Source organism: Odocoileus virginianus, chromosome 3 (assembly GCF_023699985.2).
Source record: "Odocoileus virginianus isolate 20LAN1187 ecotype Illinois chromosome 3, Ovbor_1.2, whole genome shotgun sequence".
Classification (NCBI taxonomy): Eukaryota; Metazoa; Chordata; class Mammalia; order Artiodactyla; family Cervidae; genus Odocoileus; species Odocoileus virginianus.
In genome coordinates this window covers 17,596,004-17,615,225 of record NC_069676.1, presented here as the reverse complement: position 1 = coordinate 17,615,225, position 19,222 = coordinate 17,596,004, and the positions used below count along the sequence as shown (strand labels likewise).

Below are 19,222 nucleotides of genomic sequence, written 5' to 3'. Positions count from 1 at the left end.
ATCACAGGACTGATCATTGGACTTCTCACCCTGGAACAAGGCACCACCCTTCCCTCAGGGTCTTTGTGGTGAGGCCCCCTCCCTGACCACCTAATATAAAATTACAAGTTGCCTCCCCTTCCACATACTCGCAGTGTCTCTTTCTTGCTTTATTTCTCTGTATCTGGTCTCTTCAATTTGTTTATTTTTTAATTTTTAAATTCAAGTATAATTGCTTTACAATTATGTGTTTCTCTTCAATGTATTTATTTACTTGCTTGTGCACAACTGATTTTACTTAGTATCTGTCTCCCTCAGCTAGGAACATCAGCTCCACGTGGGTGGGGTGTAGGAAATAACAGTTTATGTTCTCTGCTGGGTCCCCAAAGCCTGACAAACAGCAGGCACTCAAGAAGTAGTGGTCACAAGAATGAATGAATGAGGACTTCCTTGGTTGTCCAGTGGGTAAGACTCCAAGCTCCCAATGCAAGGGGCCTGGGTGCTACTCCTTGTCAGGGAACTAGATCCCACGGTCCACAACTAAAGATCCCGTGTGCCTTAACTAAGACCTCACACAGGGCTTCCTTGATGGTCCAGTGGTTAAGATCTGCCTTGCAATGCAGGAGTTACAGGTTTGATCCCTGATCCAGGATGATCCCACATGCCGTGAAGCAACTAAACCTGTGAGCCACAACTACTGAGCCCAAGTGCCTAGATCCCATGCTCCACAACAAGAGAAGCCACTGCAATGAGTAGCCTGCTCAAAGCAACAAAGAGTAGCCGTCATTGCAATGAAGAGTAGCCTCTGGTGCACCTAGAGAAAGCCTGGGCACAGCAGTGAAGACTCAGTACAGCCAAAAATAAATAAATAAACTTTTTAAAGAGACCTCACCAAAAAAAAAAAAAAATAAATAATAAAAAGACCTCATATAGCCAAATAAATAAATAATAAAATTCTTTAAAAAATGAATGAATGAATGCCTGAATGTAGGGAGCCTCACCCCCACTCCCTGAAAAAGTCTCCTTCCTGGTGGCACTGGGAGGCCCTGGTTCAAACATCCTGTCTTCACCCCTCCCTCTCCAGAGCTGGTAGCCCCCTGGACTAGGCAGCCGAGAGAATTAGGTGCTAATCAGTTGGCATTGCCCAAGAGGCTGATCAGAGTCCCCCGGCCCCCAGCCCCTGCCTGCCCCTGCCACACCCATGTCACAAGGGTTTTACTCACTGCCTGGCCTGACTGTACCCCGAGGGAGGGTCCCAGAGAAGAAGGAAGAGAAAGAGGAAGGGGAAGGGCTGATGAACTTAGACCCCCTTACCTGTCCCCCCCAAAGTGATCTAAAGGGAAGTGTAGAGAGGACTTTCTGGCAAATAATCCAAGGACTGGGGAGGTGACATGGTGACAAGAGGCAAGTCCCCGTCTGGAGAGGGGGACCTGGGTGTTGTCTCAGAGCCGCTGACTCATGGAGTGGTCACAGTGAGTCATAACCCCTTATTAGCGCCTCTGTCCTGTGCAGAACGGGGACTGTCGTCACGACCAGACTTGTGAGGCCAAAGGGCTGAAGCAGTCGGAAAGTAACAGGCGGGTGTCTGCCTGTGGAGTGCCTTGGGACTGGAGCCTGGCGTGTTTCTCACAGATGCATATAGTAGTAATAATAGCAACAACACTAAAAATGGGCAGAGTTGGAGACCTAACTCTGCGTGGGGTCTCTTCTGAGCATTCCTTTTTTTTCTTTTTTTAGGGTTTCACAGGTGGCTCAGCAGTAAAGAATCTGCCTGCCAATACAGGAGACGCAGATTCAATTCCTGGGTCAGGAAGATCCCCTGGAGGAGGAAATGGCAACCCACTCTGGTATTCTGGAGAATCTCACGGACAGAGGAATCTGGTGGACTCCACAGTCCATGGGGTCACAGAGTCAGACACTACTGAGCACACAGCACAAACAAACCCATGTTGCTCTTTTAAAATCTTTACATATTCTTTTATTCATTTATTTGGCTGTGCCAGGTCTTAGTTGCAGCATGCAAACTCTCAGCTGTGGCATGTAGGATCTAGTTCCCTGATCAGAGATTGAACTCTCACCCTCTGTGTTGGAAGGTGAAGTCTTAGCCACTGGACCAGCAGGGAAGTCTCTCCATATGTTTTAATGGATGGAACACCCAAGAATCTGTGTTTTATACATTAAAGAAGAACTTCTATATCTGTATTTTATACATTAAAAGAGTGAGTTTTTTTTTCACCCAGATAAACATATGGTACACAAGCGTATATACAGTACACTTGTGGATATACAATTTCACAGTGGAGCAGTTAGGAAAATGTCTTCAAATGCTCCTTGTGAGGGGCCAGAATAAAAAAAAATATTGAGAAACATTGATTTCTCAACTATAAATAACCATATGTTTTCAATATTGTACCATACCAGTACATAAAGATAATCCTCATTCATTTTCACAGCTATGTAATATCCCAATGTGTTAATGCATCAGACTCTATTAATCAATTACCTATGGATGAATATTTTGGTTGTTCCTAATGTTTTACATGTGTAAATGTATGTATAAATGTAGTATGTATGTGATTGTTCATTATATATTTAGTATGCTTTTTATTGAGGTAGAATTAATTTATAATAATGATGCATAGATCTTAGGTGTGTTCAATTTGATGAGTTCTGACAATTCTGGACAGTCAGGTAACCAGCACTAAAAATAAGATATGGAGTATTTTCTCCACCCTAGAAAGTTTCTTCATGCCTGTGTCTACTCAATTCCCCATTCTATTCCAGTAACCACTTTCTTTAAGCTGGTTTTAGAGAAGGCAGAGACACCATAGGTCAAATTGCCAACATCTGCTGGATCATCGAAAAAGCAAGAGAGTTCCAGAAAAACATCTATTTCTGCATTATTGACTATGCCAAAGCCTTTGGCTGTGTGGATCACAATAAACTGTGGAAAATTCTGAAAGAGATGGAATACCAGACCACCTGACCTGCCCCTTGAGAAACATGTATGCAGGTCAGGAAGCAACAGTTAGAACTGGACATGGAACAGCAAACTGGTTCCAAATAGGAAAAGGAGTACGTCAAGGCTGTATATTGTCACATTGCTTATTTAGCTTATATGCAGAGTACATCGTGAGAAACGCTGGGCTGGAAGAAGCACAAGCTGGAATCAAGATTGCTGGGAGAAATATCAATAACCTCAGATATGCAGATGACACCACCCTTTTGGCAGAAAGTGAAGAAGAACTAAAGATGAAAGTGATGAAAGTGAAAGAGGAGAGTGAAAAATTTGGCTTAAAGCTCAACATTCAGAAAACTAAGATCATGGCACCCAGTCCCATCACTTCATGGCAAATAGATGGAGAAACAGTAGAAACAGTGGCTGACTATTTTTGAGGGCTCCAAAATCACTGCAGATGGTGACAACAGCCATGAAATTAAAAGATGCTTGCTCCTTGGAAGCGAAGTTATGACCAACCTAGACAGCATATTAAAAAGCAGAGACATTACTTTGTCAACAAAGGTCTGCCTAGTCAAGGCTATGGTTTTTCCAATAGTCATGTATGGATGTGAGAGTTGGACTATAAAGAAAGCTGAGCGCTGAAGAATTGATGCTTTTGAACTATGGTGTTGGAGAAGAGAAGACTCTTGAGTCCCTTGGACTGCAAGGAGATCCAACCATTCCATCCTAAAGGAGATTTAGTCCTGGGTGTTCATTGGGAGGACTGATGTTGAAGCTGAAACTCCAATACTTTGGCCACCTGATGCAGAGAGCTGACTAATTTGAAAAGACCCTGATGCTGGGAAAGACTGAGGGCAGGAGGAGAAAGGGACAACAGAGGATGAGATGGTTGGATGGCATCACTGACTCAATGGACGTGGCTTGTGTGGACTCTGGGAGTTGGTCATGGACAGGGAGGCCTGGCATGCTGCAGTTCATGGGGTCGCAGAGAGTCAGACACAACTGAGAGACTGAACTGAACTGAACCACTTTCTATCACCGAGAATTACTTTTTTTTTTGGTCAAGTCACATGTCATGTGGGATCTTAGCTCCCTGACCAGGGATTGAACATTTGCCCCCTGCATTGGTAATGCAGCGTCTAACTGCTGGACTGCCTGGGAATTCCCACAAAGAATTACTTTTGCCTCTTCTCTGGGTATCATTTAAACGGAATCTTATAGTATATATGCTTTTGCATCTGGCTTCTTTTATCACTATGCATTTGAAATTCATATGTTGTTCAATGTATAATTAATAGTAATTTATTCCTTTTTATTGATGAGTAGCATTGTGTTGTATGGATATACCAGTTTGTTTATCTACTCCCCTATTATTGGATATTTGAGTTGTTTACTCTTCAGCACAATTATGAATAAGATTGCTATGAACATTCATGTACAAGTCTTTCTGTGAACATATATTTACATTTCTCTTAGGTAGATACCCAGGAATACAATTGCTAAGTCATATGGTAAATGCATTTTTAACTGTAAGAGATTGCCCAAGTTTCCAAAGTTTCCCCAAATTGTTGGACCATTTTGATTCCCACCAACAACGGGTGAGAGTTCTGGTTGCTCCATATTTTCCACCAACATCTGATGTTGTCTTTTTTTTATTATAGTCAGGCTAGTTTAGTGAAGTTGCTCAGTTGTGTCTGACTCTTTGCAACCCCATGGACTGTAGCCTACCATCCTCCTCCATCCATGGGATTTTCCAGGCAAGAGTACTGGAGTGGGTTGCCATTTCCTTCTCCAGGGGATCTTCCTGACCCAGGGATCAAACCCCGGGTCTCCCGCATTGCAGGCAGACACTTTACCCACTAAGCCACCAGGGAAGCCCCTAGTCAGGCTAGTGGGTATCTTTAAATGTTTTCATGTGTCAGAAATGGTTCTGTATGAATCAAGTAACAATTAGAAGCAAAGCTCACACCTAACAATGATGTTTGAGAAATGCTACAAATTCATACCTTCTTAGTGTTACAGAGTATTGTAAAGGATCTGACCAGTTCCACAAAGCTGTTTATTAACACAGTGTCCCTCAGTCTTGTTTGACCACAGCATCCTCTTGTGTCTTGTGTTGTGTTTTATACTTCAACTCATTGGTGGAATCTATTGTGGGAATTTTACTTTAGATTCCAACTTTGCATTGCTCTGAAGCACGCGTTTGTGTCCGGCACATTAGATCATGATGTCAAGGGCATCAAAAAGTCCTCTTGTCCCTCAAGTACTTATCCTCATCTTATCTTTTCAGGTATCTCTTCATTGTGCTCCGTCCTGTCCAACTCTTCGTGGTCCAACGGACTCTAATCCATCTGGTTTCTCTGTCCATGGAACTTTCCAGGCAAGAATACTGTAGTGCACTGCCATTTCCTATTCCAGGGGATCTTCTGGACTTGGGGATCGAACCTATGTCTTTTGCACTTCCTGCATTGCAAGCAGATTCTTTATCACTGTGCCACCTGGAAGCCCCATCTTTTCACTAGGGTATATGAAAGCCTTCTAAAGCCCATAACTATAAAATTATAAAAGGGGACATCCCTGGTGGTTTGGTGGTTAAAAAGACTTTACACTTTCAATGCAAGGGGCATGAGTTCAATCCTTGGTTGGGGAACTAAGATCTCACATGACATGTGGCATGGCCAAGAAGATATAAATTAACAAATGAATGAATTAAAATAAAATTACAAAAAAGTAACAAATATCCTGCAGGGAAGACTGTGGGGTCTAAATATCCATGTAGGTGTTAAGTGAGTAATGCCAGATCATTTATTCAAACAGATTTGGATAAGAAGATGAGGACGAGTTCTATGTCAAGGGTACCGGGGCTCCTGAGAGTCATAAATTGGAGTGAGGGGGAGGCAGAGACAAGTCCAGAAGTCAACCTTCACCTACTTTCTACACCTGCCAAGACAGCTCTGGAAAGGTGCCTTCACAAGCCAAGGCTGAATAAATATTACGACTGGGAACACTAAGCCAAACCAAACCAAACAATCCCCTTAAAAATCCAACCCAGAGTAGTGAAAAAGGAAATGAAAGATGCAGAGGCCAAGAGTGAGCTAATGTTACCAGTATCCGGTGTGTGTGGGTGGGGGGAGGCAGTCACCGTAACGCAAGGGTCCTCCTGCCGGGCACTGCTAACATCAAGGTCGGGCATTCCCTGTGGGGGGCTGTCCCAGGCACTGTGAGGTGTGGAGCAGTATCCCTAGCCCCCACTCACTCCAGGAGCACCTCCAGTTGTGACAGTCACATGTGTTATTGTGAGATAAGAGCAACACTCTGGCACAGCACATAGTAGGTCTGAAATAAATAATAAATAATGGCTGGTACATGGAGAAACATACACCAGGATGTATATTTCTTGAGAGCAAGGAGAGTGTTTGAGTTACCATGTAAACCTAGCACCTAGCATTTTGGCCAGCATACAGAAGGTTTGTCATCCATTCACTAAGCTCCCAAGAGCTTCCACTGTGTTTAGTATATTTCTGTCTTTGTGCCAGTACCATACTGTCTTGATGACTGTGGCTTTGTATCACTGTGTTTAGTATAAACCAATAGGTTTCCCTGGTGGCTTAGATGGTAAAGAATCTGCCTGCAATGCAGGAGACCCAAGTTCGATCCCTGGGTTGGGAAGATCCCCTGGAGAAGGGAATAGCAACCCACTCCAGTATTCTTGCCTGGGGAATCCCATGGATAGAAAAGCCTGGTGGGCTAAAGTCCACAGGATCACAAAAAGATGCGACTAACTTAAACTTCTTGCCACAGCCCACAAGACTCTGCATGACCTGCCCTGTTCCCTCCATGTCCTCCTTTCCTTCCTCTCACCCTTCACTCACTGTTCTCCAGACACATGGGCCTCCTTGCTGTTCCTCCAACACACCAGGTACAGTCCTGCCCCAGGAGCTTTGCATAAGCTGTTCCTTGACCTGAAACAGGCTTTCACTAGATCTTCCAGTGGCTGGGCTCTTGCTCATCATTTAGGACCGTACTTAAATGTCACCTTCTGAAAGAATCCTGGAACTTTCCTGGTGATCTAGTGGTTAAGAATCCTTCTTCCAATGCAGGGGATCCAGGTTCGATCCCGGGTCAGGGAATAAGATTCCACATGAAATGCGCCCCGTCCTCCTCAAAGAAAATTCATGGCATGCGGTTCAAAGAAAGCACACTAATTTTTTAAAAAAGCATTAAAAAAATAAAAATAAAGTCTTTGCCAGCCCTGTGTTGCTGTGTACATGATTACATCTAGCTTCTTGGTAGCATCCACCCCTTTGTCAGCTATTGCTATGTTTATGCTTTTATGATCTAGCTTGTCCACTGCCATAGAGTTGCCAGATGAGTAAGAGTTGATGGAGTGCCTCCTGTGTGCTGGGCATCTTTAAGACCCTAGGGACCCAGCTGAGAGCAAAAGAGCCTCTATTCTCTCCCTGATGGTGCTCACATGAAAGGGCAGGGGAGCAATGAGAGAAGAATATAGGTAAGTAAACAAGAAAATTTCCAATAGTGAGTTCCTTGAAAACAGTGATGTGATCAAGAGGTAAGGTGTGGGGAGCTCCTCTCTGGTTGTGTGTGTGGCAGGGGGCTTCTCAGTTGTCTGGGCTGGGTTCCACAAATAGCAAACATTTAGGAATGTGTGAACACAGTGAGAGAGTTGGGTTGAGCAGATATGCCTTCCAGGCAGAGGGAACAGCCAGCCCAAAGGCCCTGAGGCAGGAATCAGTTTGGCCTGCAATAAATATCTATTGAAAATAAGTGAACGCTGTCGGACACGACTGAAGCGACTTAGCAGCAGCAGCAGAAGGTTCTAGAAGGAATCGATTGCTCTGGTTTGGCCAGAAAGACCTTGCCTGGGGGAAGGGGGCTTTGAGGGTTGCCAGCTCTGATGAAGGAAGGGAACTCCTGGCTGAAGGAAGGGCGCCCCCAAAGGTTTGGGCTATTCTTTTGGGTTCTGTTTTGTTCTGGGAGTGGACGGGACCTGGCTAAGGGCCCTGGGCTTTCTTGGAGCCGACATCCGGGGACTAGGGAAAGAAACAGTCCCCGAAAGTAGGGGAAAGGTTATGCTGGAGTCGCAGCACCCCAGACTTCGGCCTTTGCCCATTGACTGGAAAAGCACAGAACATGAGAGATAACGGTCTTCCCGCCCCGCCCCCTAGCCTGCCCCGCTGTCATTGGCCCTTAACTCTGTCCGTCTTGCCTGTTGCCCAGTGAGCACCTTGGGGAGGGCTGGGAGCGCCCGGGGACTATTTCAGCATCTTTTGGGGAGTGGTGACAACCACAGAGAAGACGCAGCTGAGCCCTGGAGACCTGATGGCGGGCTGAGCCTCTGGCTCGAGGCAGACGCAGGAGGTCTGGAGAAGGAGCTAGCGGGGCTCATGGATGGGGATTTAGCCATCGGAAAGGTGAGACCTGCACAGGTCCCCAGGGGAGGGACGATTTATGCCAGGAACTCTCCCCAAGCTCCCAGAATTGGCAGGCACCTCACACCCCATTGTACAGATGGGAAGACTGAGACCCAGAGGGAGAACACAATGACTAAGATTGTGCCTCTATTCCAGGCTGCTGCTGGACTTTATTCTGAGCCTCCCTGCCTTCCAGAAAAGGGTGTGAGGGGGGATTCGGACAGGATGGGAATGCAAGAGGGGGCTAGCTTCATCCGCTGACCATCCCCACTAGGGCAGCTATCTAGCGCTTTTTAAAGAAACTGGCTGCTAGGCCCAGGGAGTTTCTGGGTTGTCCCCACAACAGAGATTTGGAGATTGAGGCTCAGCAGGCAGGAGGGGCAAGCCGACCTGGGGGCTGCAGCAGGGACTGAAGCAAAGGGGAAGGTACCTCGGGTGGTGGCAGATGGGCGGTGGGCAGGAGAGGGGCTGCATGACCCTCAGAGGTGTCCCCTCCTCGCCCCAGATGGCTTCCTCCACCAGTCCCATGGGCCCTATCGACAGCCTGGAGCTCCTGGATCTACTGTTTGACCGGCAGGATGGCATTCTGAGACACGTAGAGCTGGGAGAAGACTGGGGCCGTGGGGAGGACCAGGTGATAACCCAATGCGTTGTCCCCACCCCCACCCCCCCCCAGGTCAGAGCCGGGACTCCACTCAGCTTTGTGCCTTTACCACGCACATGTGTGATTTTAGCAAAGCACATTGTTGTATAAGACCTCTCAGCGACCCTAAGGGCCAGGTGACATTGCCTCCTTCTTAAAGGTGTGGAAAGCAAGGCCCAGAGAGGGGTGGTAACTTGACCTGGGTCACACAGCAATTTGAAGTTGGCTCCAGACTTAAACTTGGGGCTTGTTCCTCGCTCGACACAGTTTGATGTTGTTCCCGAGCTACACAATTGTGTTCAGGTTCCAGCAACGCCAGTGGGCAAGGAACATTAGCTCTTTCCACACTGCAGAAAGGACGCGTGAGGCCCAGAGAGGGTCAGCGGCTTGCCCAGAGACACACAGCAATGCGAAGCAAAGCATAGACCTCCTAATTCCCACCGGTGCTCTCTGTCCCAACAGGTCCTGCCAGGCGCGGACTCTGATGACTTCCTCAACTCCATCCTGGGTTCTGGAGATTCAGATTCCCCAACCTGGTCCCCCGCGGCCAGTGACAGTGGCATCTCAGAAGATCTGCCCTCTGACCCCCAGGACACGCCTCCACGCGGTGGGGTGCCTGCCACCCCTGCCAGCTGCCATAGTGTGGAGTCTGGTGAGGGGCCCTGCCCCTCTTACCATCCTGGCCCCACCTGCCCTGCCAGGCACCTCGGGCCAGCGGCCCAAAGGCTTGAGACTTCTGTGGCTATAGACCTGGGTGAGTCCTGTGTCAGCCAACTTCCCTCTCCTTGTCCCGGGCACTGAACGCACAAATCCCCCCTTTGAGATGGGTACTGGGGTGTTGTCATGGACCCATTTTCTGGATGGTTAAGAGATGAGTCAGAGCCACAGAGCTGGGATTCAATCTGCCTCAAGCATTGCGCTGGCAACCTCAGTTTTTATGCCTTCCATGTCTGGTTCATAGGAGACTCAATGAAAGTGTGTGAGACTGTGGGATCCCAGGCCTTGGGGTGCTCCTCTGGACCTGGGGAAAGGCCTGATGCAGAAGAATCCACCAAGAGGGCATCCTCTATCTTTTTTTGAGCCCCGAGATAGGGTGGGAGTGCTTATTAGTCCCATTGGAGACTTGAGAAACTGAGGCTCAGAGAGGTTTACTCCCTTACCCAAGGTCACACGGCTCCACCCAGTTGGGATTAGAAGCAAGGGCCATCTGACTCGGAAGACTGTGCTCTCCAGAGCAGCTCACCTATGGGGTGCCAGGTAGCTGGTGGGAGGGAACTGCGGGTGAATCAGAACTGGTCCCTGCCCCCAGGAGGAGATAAGGCCCAGCCGGCTGCAGATTCAGCCCCTAATCCTGAGTGATAACAGCCACTCCCTCTTGGGCTGGCCATGGGTCCCTAACAACGTCCTGATGAACTGGGGTCCCCGTCTTACGACAGAGGGGAGATTGAGGCACCTGGTCTTGGGGTCCCAAGCCAAGCAACAAATGCCTAGCACATTAGGGTCACTGCTGGGGGCTTTACTGGAGGAGGCAGGTAGGGAGCTGCCTGGGAGCTCGAGGTCCCCTGCCTGACCCCCACCCCTGTCTCCATCCCCATGTGCGCTGTTAGAAATGTGGAGCCCAGGCGTCTATGCCGAGGAGCAGACTGACCTGGCTGACTCACCCTCACGTTACAACCTCACAGTCAAGGACCTCCTCCTCTCCTGCAGCAGCGGGGACCTGGTGAGCAGCCCCCACCTGCCCCCTGGAGCATCAGAACTGGGAGAGGCACTGGGGCTCATGGGGCCCCAATACACCCATTTTGAAAACTGGAAGACAGTCACAGACAGGGGTTGGTATTGGTTCCAGGTCTTTTAATTCAAAGCAACCCTGAAAACTGAGGCTATTATCTTAATTTCACATGTGAGGAAGTGGGCACAGAGAGGTTTAGTAATTTGCCTTAAATCACACAGCTGCTGCAGGCTCAATTCCTGAGCTGACCTATTGGGTCTATTGTGCCCATTGTATGCTTACTTTGGGCTCTCTTATCTTGCCTGGACCTTCCGCTATGGGCAAACCAGGCCTGAGAACCCAATTAGTGCCCTGCTCCCTTTCACAGATGAGAAAACCAGTCCCCAGAGAGGCTAAGCCACAGATCCAAAGTCACACAACAAGCAAGTGGCCAAGTCAGGATTTGAACTCCTGATGCCTCAAGTTGTCCTGACAACCTCTAAAAAAGACCAGAACACCTCTCTTGACTTGAGAGACCTGCGGTGAGCGTCAGTTGTGTACCCAGTCTATGGGGACCTCATGGTCAAGAGGGGACAATGACTGCTTAGGGAAGTGTATACATAAGGGAGAGAGGCTAGAGGGGCATTGCAGGTCCAGGAAAGCTTCCTGGAGAAGACAAAACTTCAGCAGGTCTTGAGGGATAGGAAAGACAATGACTGCTTTGGAAATGCTAACTGGATTTTGTAAAAATAACAAGTTCAATATCATTGTTCTGTGTGTGAACAACTTTTGGAAGTGGGAGGCCTTATTCCCACATTGCAGATGAACACACTGAGGTTTGAGCCCTGAACAGAAAATGGTTGGACTCATCAATGGCCTGGAATTCCAGGGATTGGAGTTTGATCCGATAGATAGCAGACTGCCCCAACCTCTACCTTTATTCCTGAGCCCTGGTGTGACATTCCTAGGACTTGGCTGTCTGATGACACAGTTCTTTCATTTTCAGTGTTTCTATTTCATGATTTAAATTTAGTTTGATAATTTTTTGAATAGTCAAAGGCATGCATACAGTCCAAGTTCCAAAGGTACAAACAGGTACACGGGGAGAACCACCTCTCACCGTCTTTTCCTGGAGGCTCACTTATCCTACACCCTGTTTGTTGGATTTTCCATTTGCTGTTGCAGACAAGAGCTGTGAGAAATGTTCAGAGCCCAGAGCAGTGCGTGGCCTGTAGTAGGTGCTAAACACATAACTGTCAAATGACTATTTGTGAAACAAACAAACAAAAAACCCACACTTGTATCTGTGAGATGAATTCCTGGAAATGGAATGGCTGCGTCAGAGGGCTGTGGGCTGGTTCTTGGGAGCCCTAGTGCCGGTGTGGACCCTATAGCAACTGGATCAATTGTTTCTCGATGCCTTTTATTTCCCAGAGGCAGTCACTGTCTCTGCCCCCAAAGCAGTTCTCCTGGTTTCCCCACAGCAGCAACATCAGCTGGCAGCCCCCCACCTGTTGCAACCTGGGACTGGGCACTGCCAGGAGCTGGTGCTGACGGAGGATGAGAAGAAGCTACTAGCCAAAGAAGGCATCACTCTGCCCACTCAGCTGCCCCTTACCAAGGTGAGTCAGTGGGACCCCTGGCCCTGGGCCTCATCCTATTTCCTGCAGTAACATGCCCATGAGTCTCACCTTTGTGTGCATGTGTGTGTGTGTGCGCGCTCAGTCGTGTCCAACTCTTTGCAACCCTATGGATGGTAGCCCACCAGGTTCCTTTGTCCATGGCATTCATTTTTCAGCCAAGAACATTGGAGTGGGTTGCCACTCCATATTTCAGGGGATCTTCCCGACCCAGGGGTCGAACTCATGTCTCTTGCATTTCCTGCATTGGCAGGTGGATTCTTTACTTCTGCACCACCTGGGAAGCCTGAGTCTCACGTTTAGTTCTCCCTAACTGGTGGCTCAGATGGTAAAGAATCCGCCTGCAATGCTGGAGACCTAGGTTCGATCCCTGTGTTGGGAAGATCCCCTGCAGGAGGGCATGGCAACCCACTCCAGTTATTCTTGCCTGGAGAATTCCCATGGACGGAGGAATCTGGCGGGTTACAGTCGGTGGGGTCGCAAAGAGTCGGGCACGACTGAGTGCCTAAGCACTGCACACACAACTAGAATGTTAGGATGTGTCCGTCACCAGAGCCAGAAAATTCATCCTCAAAGCCAACACACTGGGGGCTTTCTAGCTGGCTGCGACCTCCACTCAGCCTGTTCACTCAGCATCAATACCTGAGTTTGCCTTTCCCAATTGAAAGACTTCTCTTAGTGATAACTGCCTTGGGGAAAGGCGCCAATCCCACACATGGCCAGGCGGTGGCGCGATTGCACCAGTGCACAAAATCTAGTTGTTAAAAATGGAACTGGGATTGGGAGCAGGGAAGATCATCAGGAAACCAGGACTATCCCCATTCCCCACCCCCCGCCCCCACCACCACTAGAGACTGCAGAAATCTGAGGACAGAAAATCCGGCCTTCAAGCCATGAGGGGTCGGCCCTCAAGTCCCTGAGTCTGACTCCCTTGGGAGGATACTGGGGGTGAAATTGTGGGGTCTGGGCAAGAGAGTGGACCCTGCAGACTGACTCAGTCTCCTCCCCATGTCACTCTGCAGTACGAGGAGCGAGTGCTGAAAAAGATCCGCCGGAAAATCCGAAACAAGCAGTCAGCTCAAGAAAGCCGGAAAAAGAAGAAGGAATACATTGACGGCCTGGAGACTCGGTAAGGCTGGGGACCCAGGACCCCACACTCGGGGCGGGGCGAGGGGACTGAGGCCTGAGAGAGGCAGGCGGTAGAGTAAAGGTCACAGTCTGCGTGTGTGTGCGCGCGCGCGCGCGCGCGTTTCGACTCTGCATGAACTGCAACCTGCCAAGCTCCTCTGTCCATGCAATTCTCCAGGCAAGAATACTGGACTGGGTAGCCATTTCCTTCTCCAGGGGATCTTCCCAACCCAGGGATCGAACCCATGTCTTCTGAGTGCCCTGCGTTGGCAGGTGGATTCTTTACCACTGTGCCCCATGGGAGCGACCATTCTGTATGTGAATTGCAAGGACAGAAAAATGCCTAGAGCTGGTACAGGGCTCAATTTTGAGGCCCCTTAAACCCCTAGAACAGGGGTCCCCAATTCCTGGGCCACGGACTGGTACCAATCCATGGCCTGTCAGGAACCAGGCCGCACAGCAGGAGGTGAGCAGCAGGCAAGAGGGCAATGGTGTTTACAGTCGCTCCCCACCTTATATTACCGCCTTAGCCCCACCTCCTGTCAGATCAGCAGTGGCACTAGATTCTCCTGGAAGCACAGACCCTAACCCTAAAGTCAAGGCAGAATATCCTGAGATTTCCAGAAAATAGAAATAAAGTGAAAATTAAATGTAATGCGCTTGAATCATCCTAAGACTATCCCCTCCACACCCCGGATTCATGGAAGAACTGTCTTCCTTGAAACTGGTCCCTGGTGCCAAAAAGTTTGGGGACCGCTGCCCTAGATGATGTTATGCCAAGAAGGGAGGTTATGTCCTGGCTCTTTGCCTGTAGGTGGGACATTTATTCCCTTGTCTGAGCCTTTCTGGTCCTCAGAGCTGTCATGGCTTCCTTCCAGGGAGTGGAAGGAAGGAGGAACTTCCTCAACTTAAGAACTGTGCACTCTCAGTTCAGTTCAGTAGCTCAGTCGTGTCCAACTCTTTGTGACCCCACGGACTGCAGCATGCCAGGCTTTCCTGTCCATCTCCAACTCCCGGAGCTTGCTCAGACTCATGTCCATCGAGTTGGTGATGCAATCCAACTATCTCATCCTCTGTCATCCCCTTCTCCTCCTGCCTTCGATCTTTCCCAGCATCAGGGTCTTTTCCAATGAGTCAGTTCTTCGAATCAGGTGGCCAAAGTATTGGAGTTTCAGCTTCAGGATCATCTTTCCAATGAATCTTCAGGACTGATTTCCTTTAAGATTGACTGGTTTGATCTCCTTGCAGTCCAGGGGACTCTCAAGAGTCTTCTCCAACACCACAGTTCAAAAGCATCAATTCTTTCGCACTCAGCTTTCTTTATAGTCCAACTCTCACATCCATACATGACTACTGGAAAAACCATAGCTTTGACTAGACGGAGCCTTTGTTGGCAAAATAATGTCTCTGATTTTTAATATGCTGTCTAGGTTGGTCATAACTTTTCTTCTAAGGAGTAAGTGTTTTTTAATTTCATGGCTGCAGTCACCATCTGCAGTGATTTTGGAGTCCCAGAAAATAAAGTCTGTCACTGTCTCAATTTCTTCTAATGCCTGTGCACTCTAATCCCATCCAATTACCTCCCTAAACTCATGCAGGATGCTGACAGGGTCCTCGTTATTCTTTAATGTGTTGTTGTTCAGTCGCTGAGTCATGTCCTGTAACTTCATGGTCTGTAGCACACCAGGTTTCCCTGTCCTTCACCTCCTCCTGGAGCTTGCTCAAACTCATGTCCATTTAGTCAGTGATGCCATCCAACCATCTCATCCTCTGTCATCCACTTCTCCTCCTGCCCTCAGTCTTGCCCAGCATCAGGGTAGGAAACATAAAAACTTAGTTCACTCACTTTTTAAACCAAAAGTGATTTTAGTAAATGTTACAGGCCTTTCTGCATTTTCTATTTCTTCCCTAGTCAATTTTGGGATGTGTCATTCTTCTGAAAAGTTGTCCATTTCAAATTTATTGACATAAGATAGTTCATAGTTCTCTCCCATTATTTTTTTAAGCTTTGAATGACTTATAGTTGGGACCTTTGTAATAACTCATGTTGTGTATTTGTACCTTCCCTTGTTTTTTATCTTGAGCAATCTTGCCAGAACTTTGTCTGTTTTAGTTATTGTTTTCAAAGAATGAATTTCTGACTTTTCCTCCCACTCAATTATGTTTTTGTGTACTAGTTCCTTTATTTCTACTCTTAGCTTTATTGTCTTTCATTTTTTTTAAGTGAGTTTATTCTGTTGTTCTTTTGCTGATTTTTAAACATGTATGTTCAGCTACAGGCTTCCCCAGTGGTTCAGACTATAAAGAATCTGCCTGCAATGCAGGAGACCTGGGTTTGATCCCTGGGTGGGGAAAATCTCCTGGAGGAGGGCATGGCAACCCACTCCAGTATTCTTGCCTGGAGCATCTCCATGGACAGAGGAGCCTGGCGGGCTACAGTCCATGGGGTCGCGAAGAGCACGATTGAGCACAGCACACACAGCACATGTTCAGCTGCTTAAACTGTAAAAAGGTTATCCATTTTCCTCTCAGCACTTCTTTAGCTGCATCTCACACATCTTGATTTGTATATTGTCATTACTTGGTTCCTAGGTCTTCCGTACTTTACACTGCAGATTCTTCTTTATCCCATGAGTTATTTAGGAGGGCCTTTTAGTGGGGGAATTTATTCTCTTCCTTGGATACTAACATATCCTCATGCCATGATTTGAATTTTTTTTAAATAAATTTATTTATTTATGTTGGCTGTGCTGAGTCTTCACTGCTGTGTGTGGTCTTTATCTAGTTGCAGGAAGCAGGGGCTACTCTCTAGTTGTGATGTGCGGGCTTCTCATTGCAGTGGCTTCTCTTTCTTCTTCTTTTTAAAAATATTTATTTGGCTGTGTGAGTTCTTAGTTGCAGCATATGGGATCCAGTTCCTCGACCAGGGATCAAACTTGGGCCCCTTGCATTGGGAGTGCATGAAGTCCTAGCCACTGGACCATCAGGGAACTCCTGAGGTCGCTTCTCTTGTGGCCGAGCTTGGGCCCTAGGTTCTCGGGCTTCAGCAGTTGCAGCTCTCGGGATCTGTAGGGGTGACAGGCATATTCTGAATGTCACTGTGATGTTGCATTTGCAGGATGTCAGCCTGTACCGCCCAGAATCAGGAGCTTCAGAGGAAGGTCTTGCATCTCGAAAAGCAGAACCTGTGAGTTTTGGTGTGATCGGGACTGAGGACAGGGGGAAGGTGACCCTGGAGTCTCTTGCAGGAGAGGTGGACAAGGGGGGACAGACTGTGTGATGGCAGGGCAGAGCAGAAGGTGAGGATTCTACCCAGAGAGGGGGCAGGCTGCATAGAAGAGGGGATTTAGACTTGGGCCCTTGAAGGATGTATAAGAGTTCAGTAGAGGGAAGGTGCTGCTAGTGGAAGAAATGGCATATGAATGGCCAAAGGCTAGAAGTATGGTGTGCTGGAGAACTGCAGGTGATTCCATCTATGGGGTACACGTACTAAGTCAGTTTTTATCAGCATCTATTCAGTGCCAGGAGTAGTTCTGGGTACTGATACCTCAATAGTGAGCAAAACAGATACAGTCCCTCCACTTAAAAGACTCATACTCTAGTGAGACGCATACTTAAGACAAACAAAACAATGTAAAAGATCATTCAAACAGAGATAGCCACTAGGAAGAAAAATAAACTAGGGGGAAGGGGCTAGAGAGTGGAGGGGGCTATTTTAGGCAGGGAGGTCAATAAGGTGACACTTGAGATGAGATCCAACAGATAAGAAAGAAGCAGTTACAAAAAGACCTGCGGGGAGGAACAGTGTCCTTGGTACAGAGGGCACAGCTGTGCAAAGGCCCTAGGGCAGGAATACTTGTGTGTAGGAGGAACAATAAGGGGACTGTGTGGCTGGGGCAGTGTGAGTGAGGGGCAGAGTTGGGGGAGAAGAGAGAGGGAGGGGATGAGGCAGGTCATGCAGGGCCTTGTGGGCAGCAGTGAGGACTCAGGCTTTTACCCCAAAGGAGGTGGGAACCTGGAGGGCTGGGAGTTGAATCACATTTGAAAAGTGTGGAGCATGAACCCTAGAGGGGGCACAAGAGCCTTGAGGGGACCAGAGGTAGGGGCTGGTGTCCAGGTGGGCGATGATTGCAACCTAGATGGAGGAGGCTGGGTGTCAGAAAAGTGGGTGAGATGTTCAGTGGAGATTTTTTGAGGGAGCTTCTGGGACTTTTAATAGCAGTAGAGCCTTGAGGGGTGGATAAGACTCAGACCTCAGCCAGGCTGGGAGATCCCAGAAATGGACAGGGAGCCAGGTCAAGGCCATGCAGGACTCAGCCAAGGCTTCCCATTTCCACTAAGGTCTCTCTTGGAACAGCTGAAGAAACTCCAGGCCATTGTGGTCCAGTCCACCAGCAAATCGGCACAGACGGGCACCTGCATAGCAGTGAGTCCTGACCCCCAGCTCTGATTGGGGGTGTCCTCAACCTTGGCAGAGGGGCCTGTGGGGGAGGAGAGCATGAATAGGAGCAGAGCCCTGAGTGCCGTGTCAAGCACTATCTAGTCTTCTGGGCCTCTGTTTTCCTGCGTAAGCATGCTCAGGGGTTGGGGAGGGATGGGGTGACCCCACCCACATCTCCACCAGGTCCTGCTCTTCTCCTTCGCCCTCATCGTCCTCCCCTCCATCAGCCCTTTCGCCTCCAACAGAGCCGAGAGCCCCGGAGACTTCGCACCTGTGCGAGGTATGTGGACTCGGGTTTGCTCTTCCTTCAAAACCCCTCTGGGGCACATTCCCCTTGGCTCCCCAGTCCCCATTGGGGGAGGGGAAGGGGCCCCCTTGCAAGTGCTCCCTGAGGCTGGGGGCTAAGGAAAGAAGGGAACTGGCCCTCAGGCCATCCCTCATGACCCTCCCCACGCCTTGCTCAGTTTTCTCCAGAACTCTACACAACGACGCTGCATCCCGGGTGGCTCCCGATGCTGCACCAGGCTCCGAGGCCCCCGGGCCTGGGCCCAACACTGGCGCACTTCAGGAAAGGTCTCCAGGCAGCCCTCCTGGGGAATGGGAATCCCAGGACACACGTGCTCTCGACAACTCAACAGAGGATCTGGACAACTCAACTCTGGTCCAGGGCAACTCCGTGAAGGAACTGGACCGGGCCACCCTACTGGACTGTGCCCCGCCTGAGCCAGCAGTCAGCCCGGGCCGCGTGGGGCTGGAGGCAGCAGGGGGGGAGCTGTGAGCACCATGGGTCCCTGCCCCCCTCTCCACCCTGGCCCCTCTACTCAGGGGTGCTTCAATAGGTGCTGTAGTGGACAGGGACAGGCATGGGGATCCGAGGTGAGAGAGAGACCTTGGAGAAGGTATCAGGATGGAGATGCACAGATACACAGCTACAGACCCAGGGACCCAGGTACACACCGAAATTGATTCTCAGACACAGACCATAAGGCCACAAAGCCTGAGAAATCTAGATGCAGACCCAGGTGCAGAAGGAAACAGGGACACACACACACAGACTGATCCCCGACCTAGACAGATCGATGTACACCAGGCCTCAATAACTATCCCCCTACCCCGACCCTGGGGACTCCTCCCTGCCCCCTCGCACACACGGGGGAAAAAGCAGCCAAGTCTGCAGGGACCCTGGCCCCAGAGCACGGGATGAGCCCTAAACTTCGGCGCTGCCATGACCCTTTCCTTTTCCTTTTTTTATACTGCCATGATCCTTAATAAAGTATCTTGGCAGAACA

The 19,222-nt window shown here is 48.9% G+C and overlaps 1 protein-coding gene across 3 annotated transcripts; it reads left to right on the top strand.

Annotated features, from left to right (window-relative positions):
• The first annotated feature begins 8,208 nt into the window (after nucleotides 1–8,208).
• Nucleotides 8,209–19,222, top strand: CREB3L3 (cAMP responsive element binding protein 3 like 3). Of its 3 annotated transcripts, none has more exons than XM_020895313.2 (10): nucleotides 8,209–8,373; nucleotides 8,879–9,007; nucleotides 9,479–9,770; nucleotides 10,624–10,736; nucleotides 12,209–12,346; nucleotides 13,387–13,493; nucleotides 16,611–16,679; nucleotides 17,834–17,918; nucleotides 18,161–18,213; nucleotides 18,398–19,222. In XM_020895313.2, exons 1-10 carry the CDS (start codon nucleotides 8,347–8,349, stop codon nucleotides 18,654–18,656), a joined length of 1,272 nt encoding a protein of 423 aa, XP_020750972.2. In that variant the 5' UTR covers nucleotides 8,209–8,346; the 3' UTR covers nucleotides 18,657–19,222. The 3 variants fall into 3 exon arrangements, with proteins under 3 accessions (XP_020750972.2, XP_020750970.2, XP_020750969.2); XM_020895311.2 differs by having other exon boundaries at nucleotides 8,214–8,373; nucleotides 12,212–12,346; nucleotides 18,117–18,213; XM_020895310.2 differs by having other exon boundaries at nucleotides 8,215–8,373; nucleotides 18,117–18,213.

Bases quoted from the DNA above. Each gene is read 5' to 3' on its own strand.
- CREB3L3 (XM_020895310.2), top strand. From the start codon at position 8,347: ATGGATGGGGATTTAGCCATCGGAAAG. The intron at 9,771-10,623 runs GTGAGTCCTGTG...GTGCGCTGTTAG, and splicing joins TTCTGTGGCTATAGACCTGG to AAATGTGGAGCCCAGGCGTC. The intron at 16,680-17,833 runs GTGAGTTTTGGT...ATTTCCACTAAG, and splicing joins CATCTCGAAAAGCAGAACCT to GTCTCTCTTGGAACAGCTGA.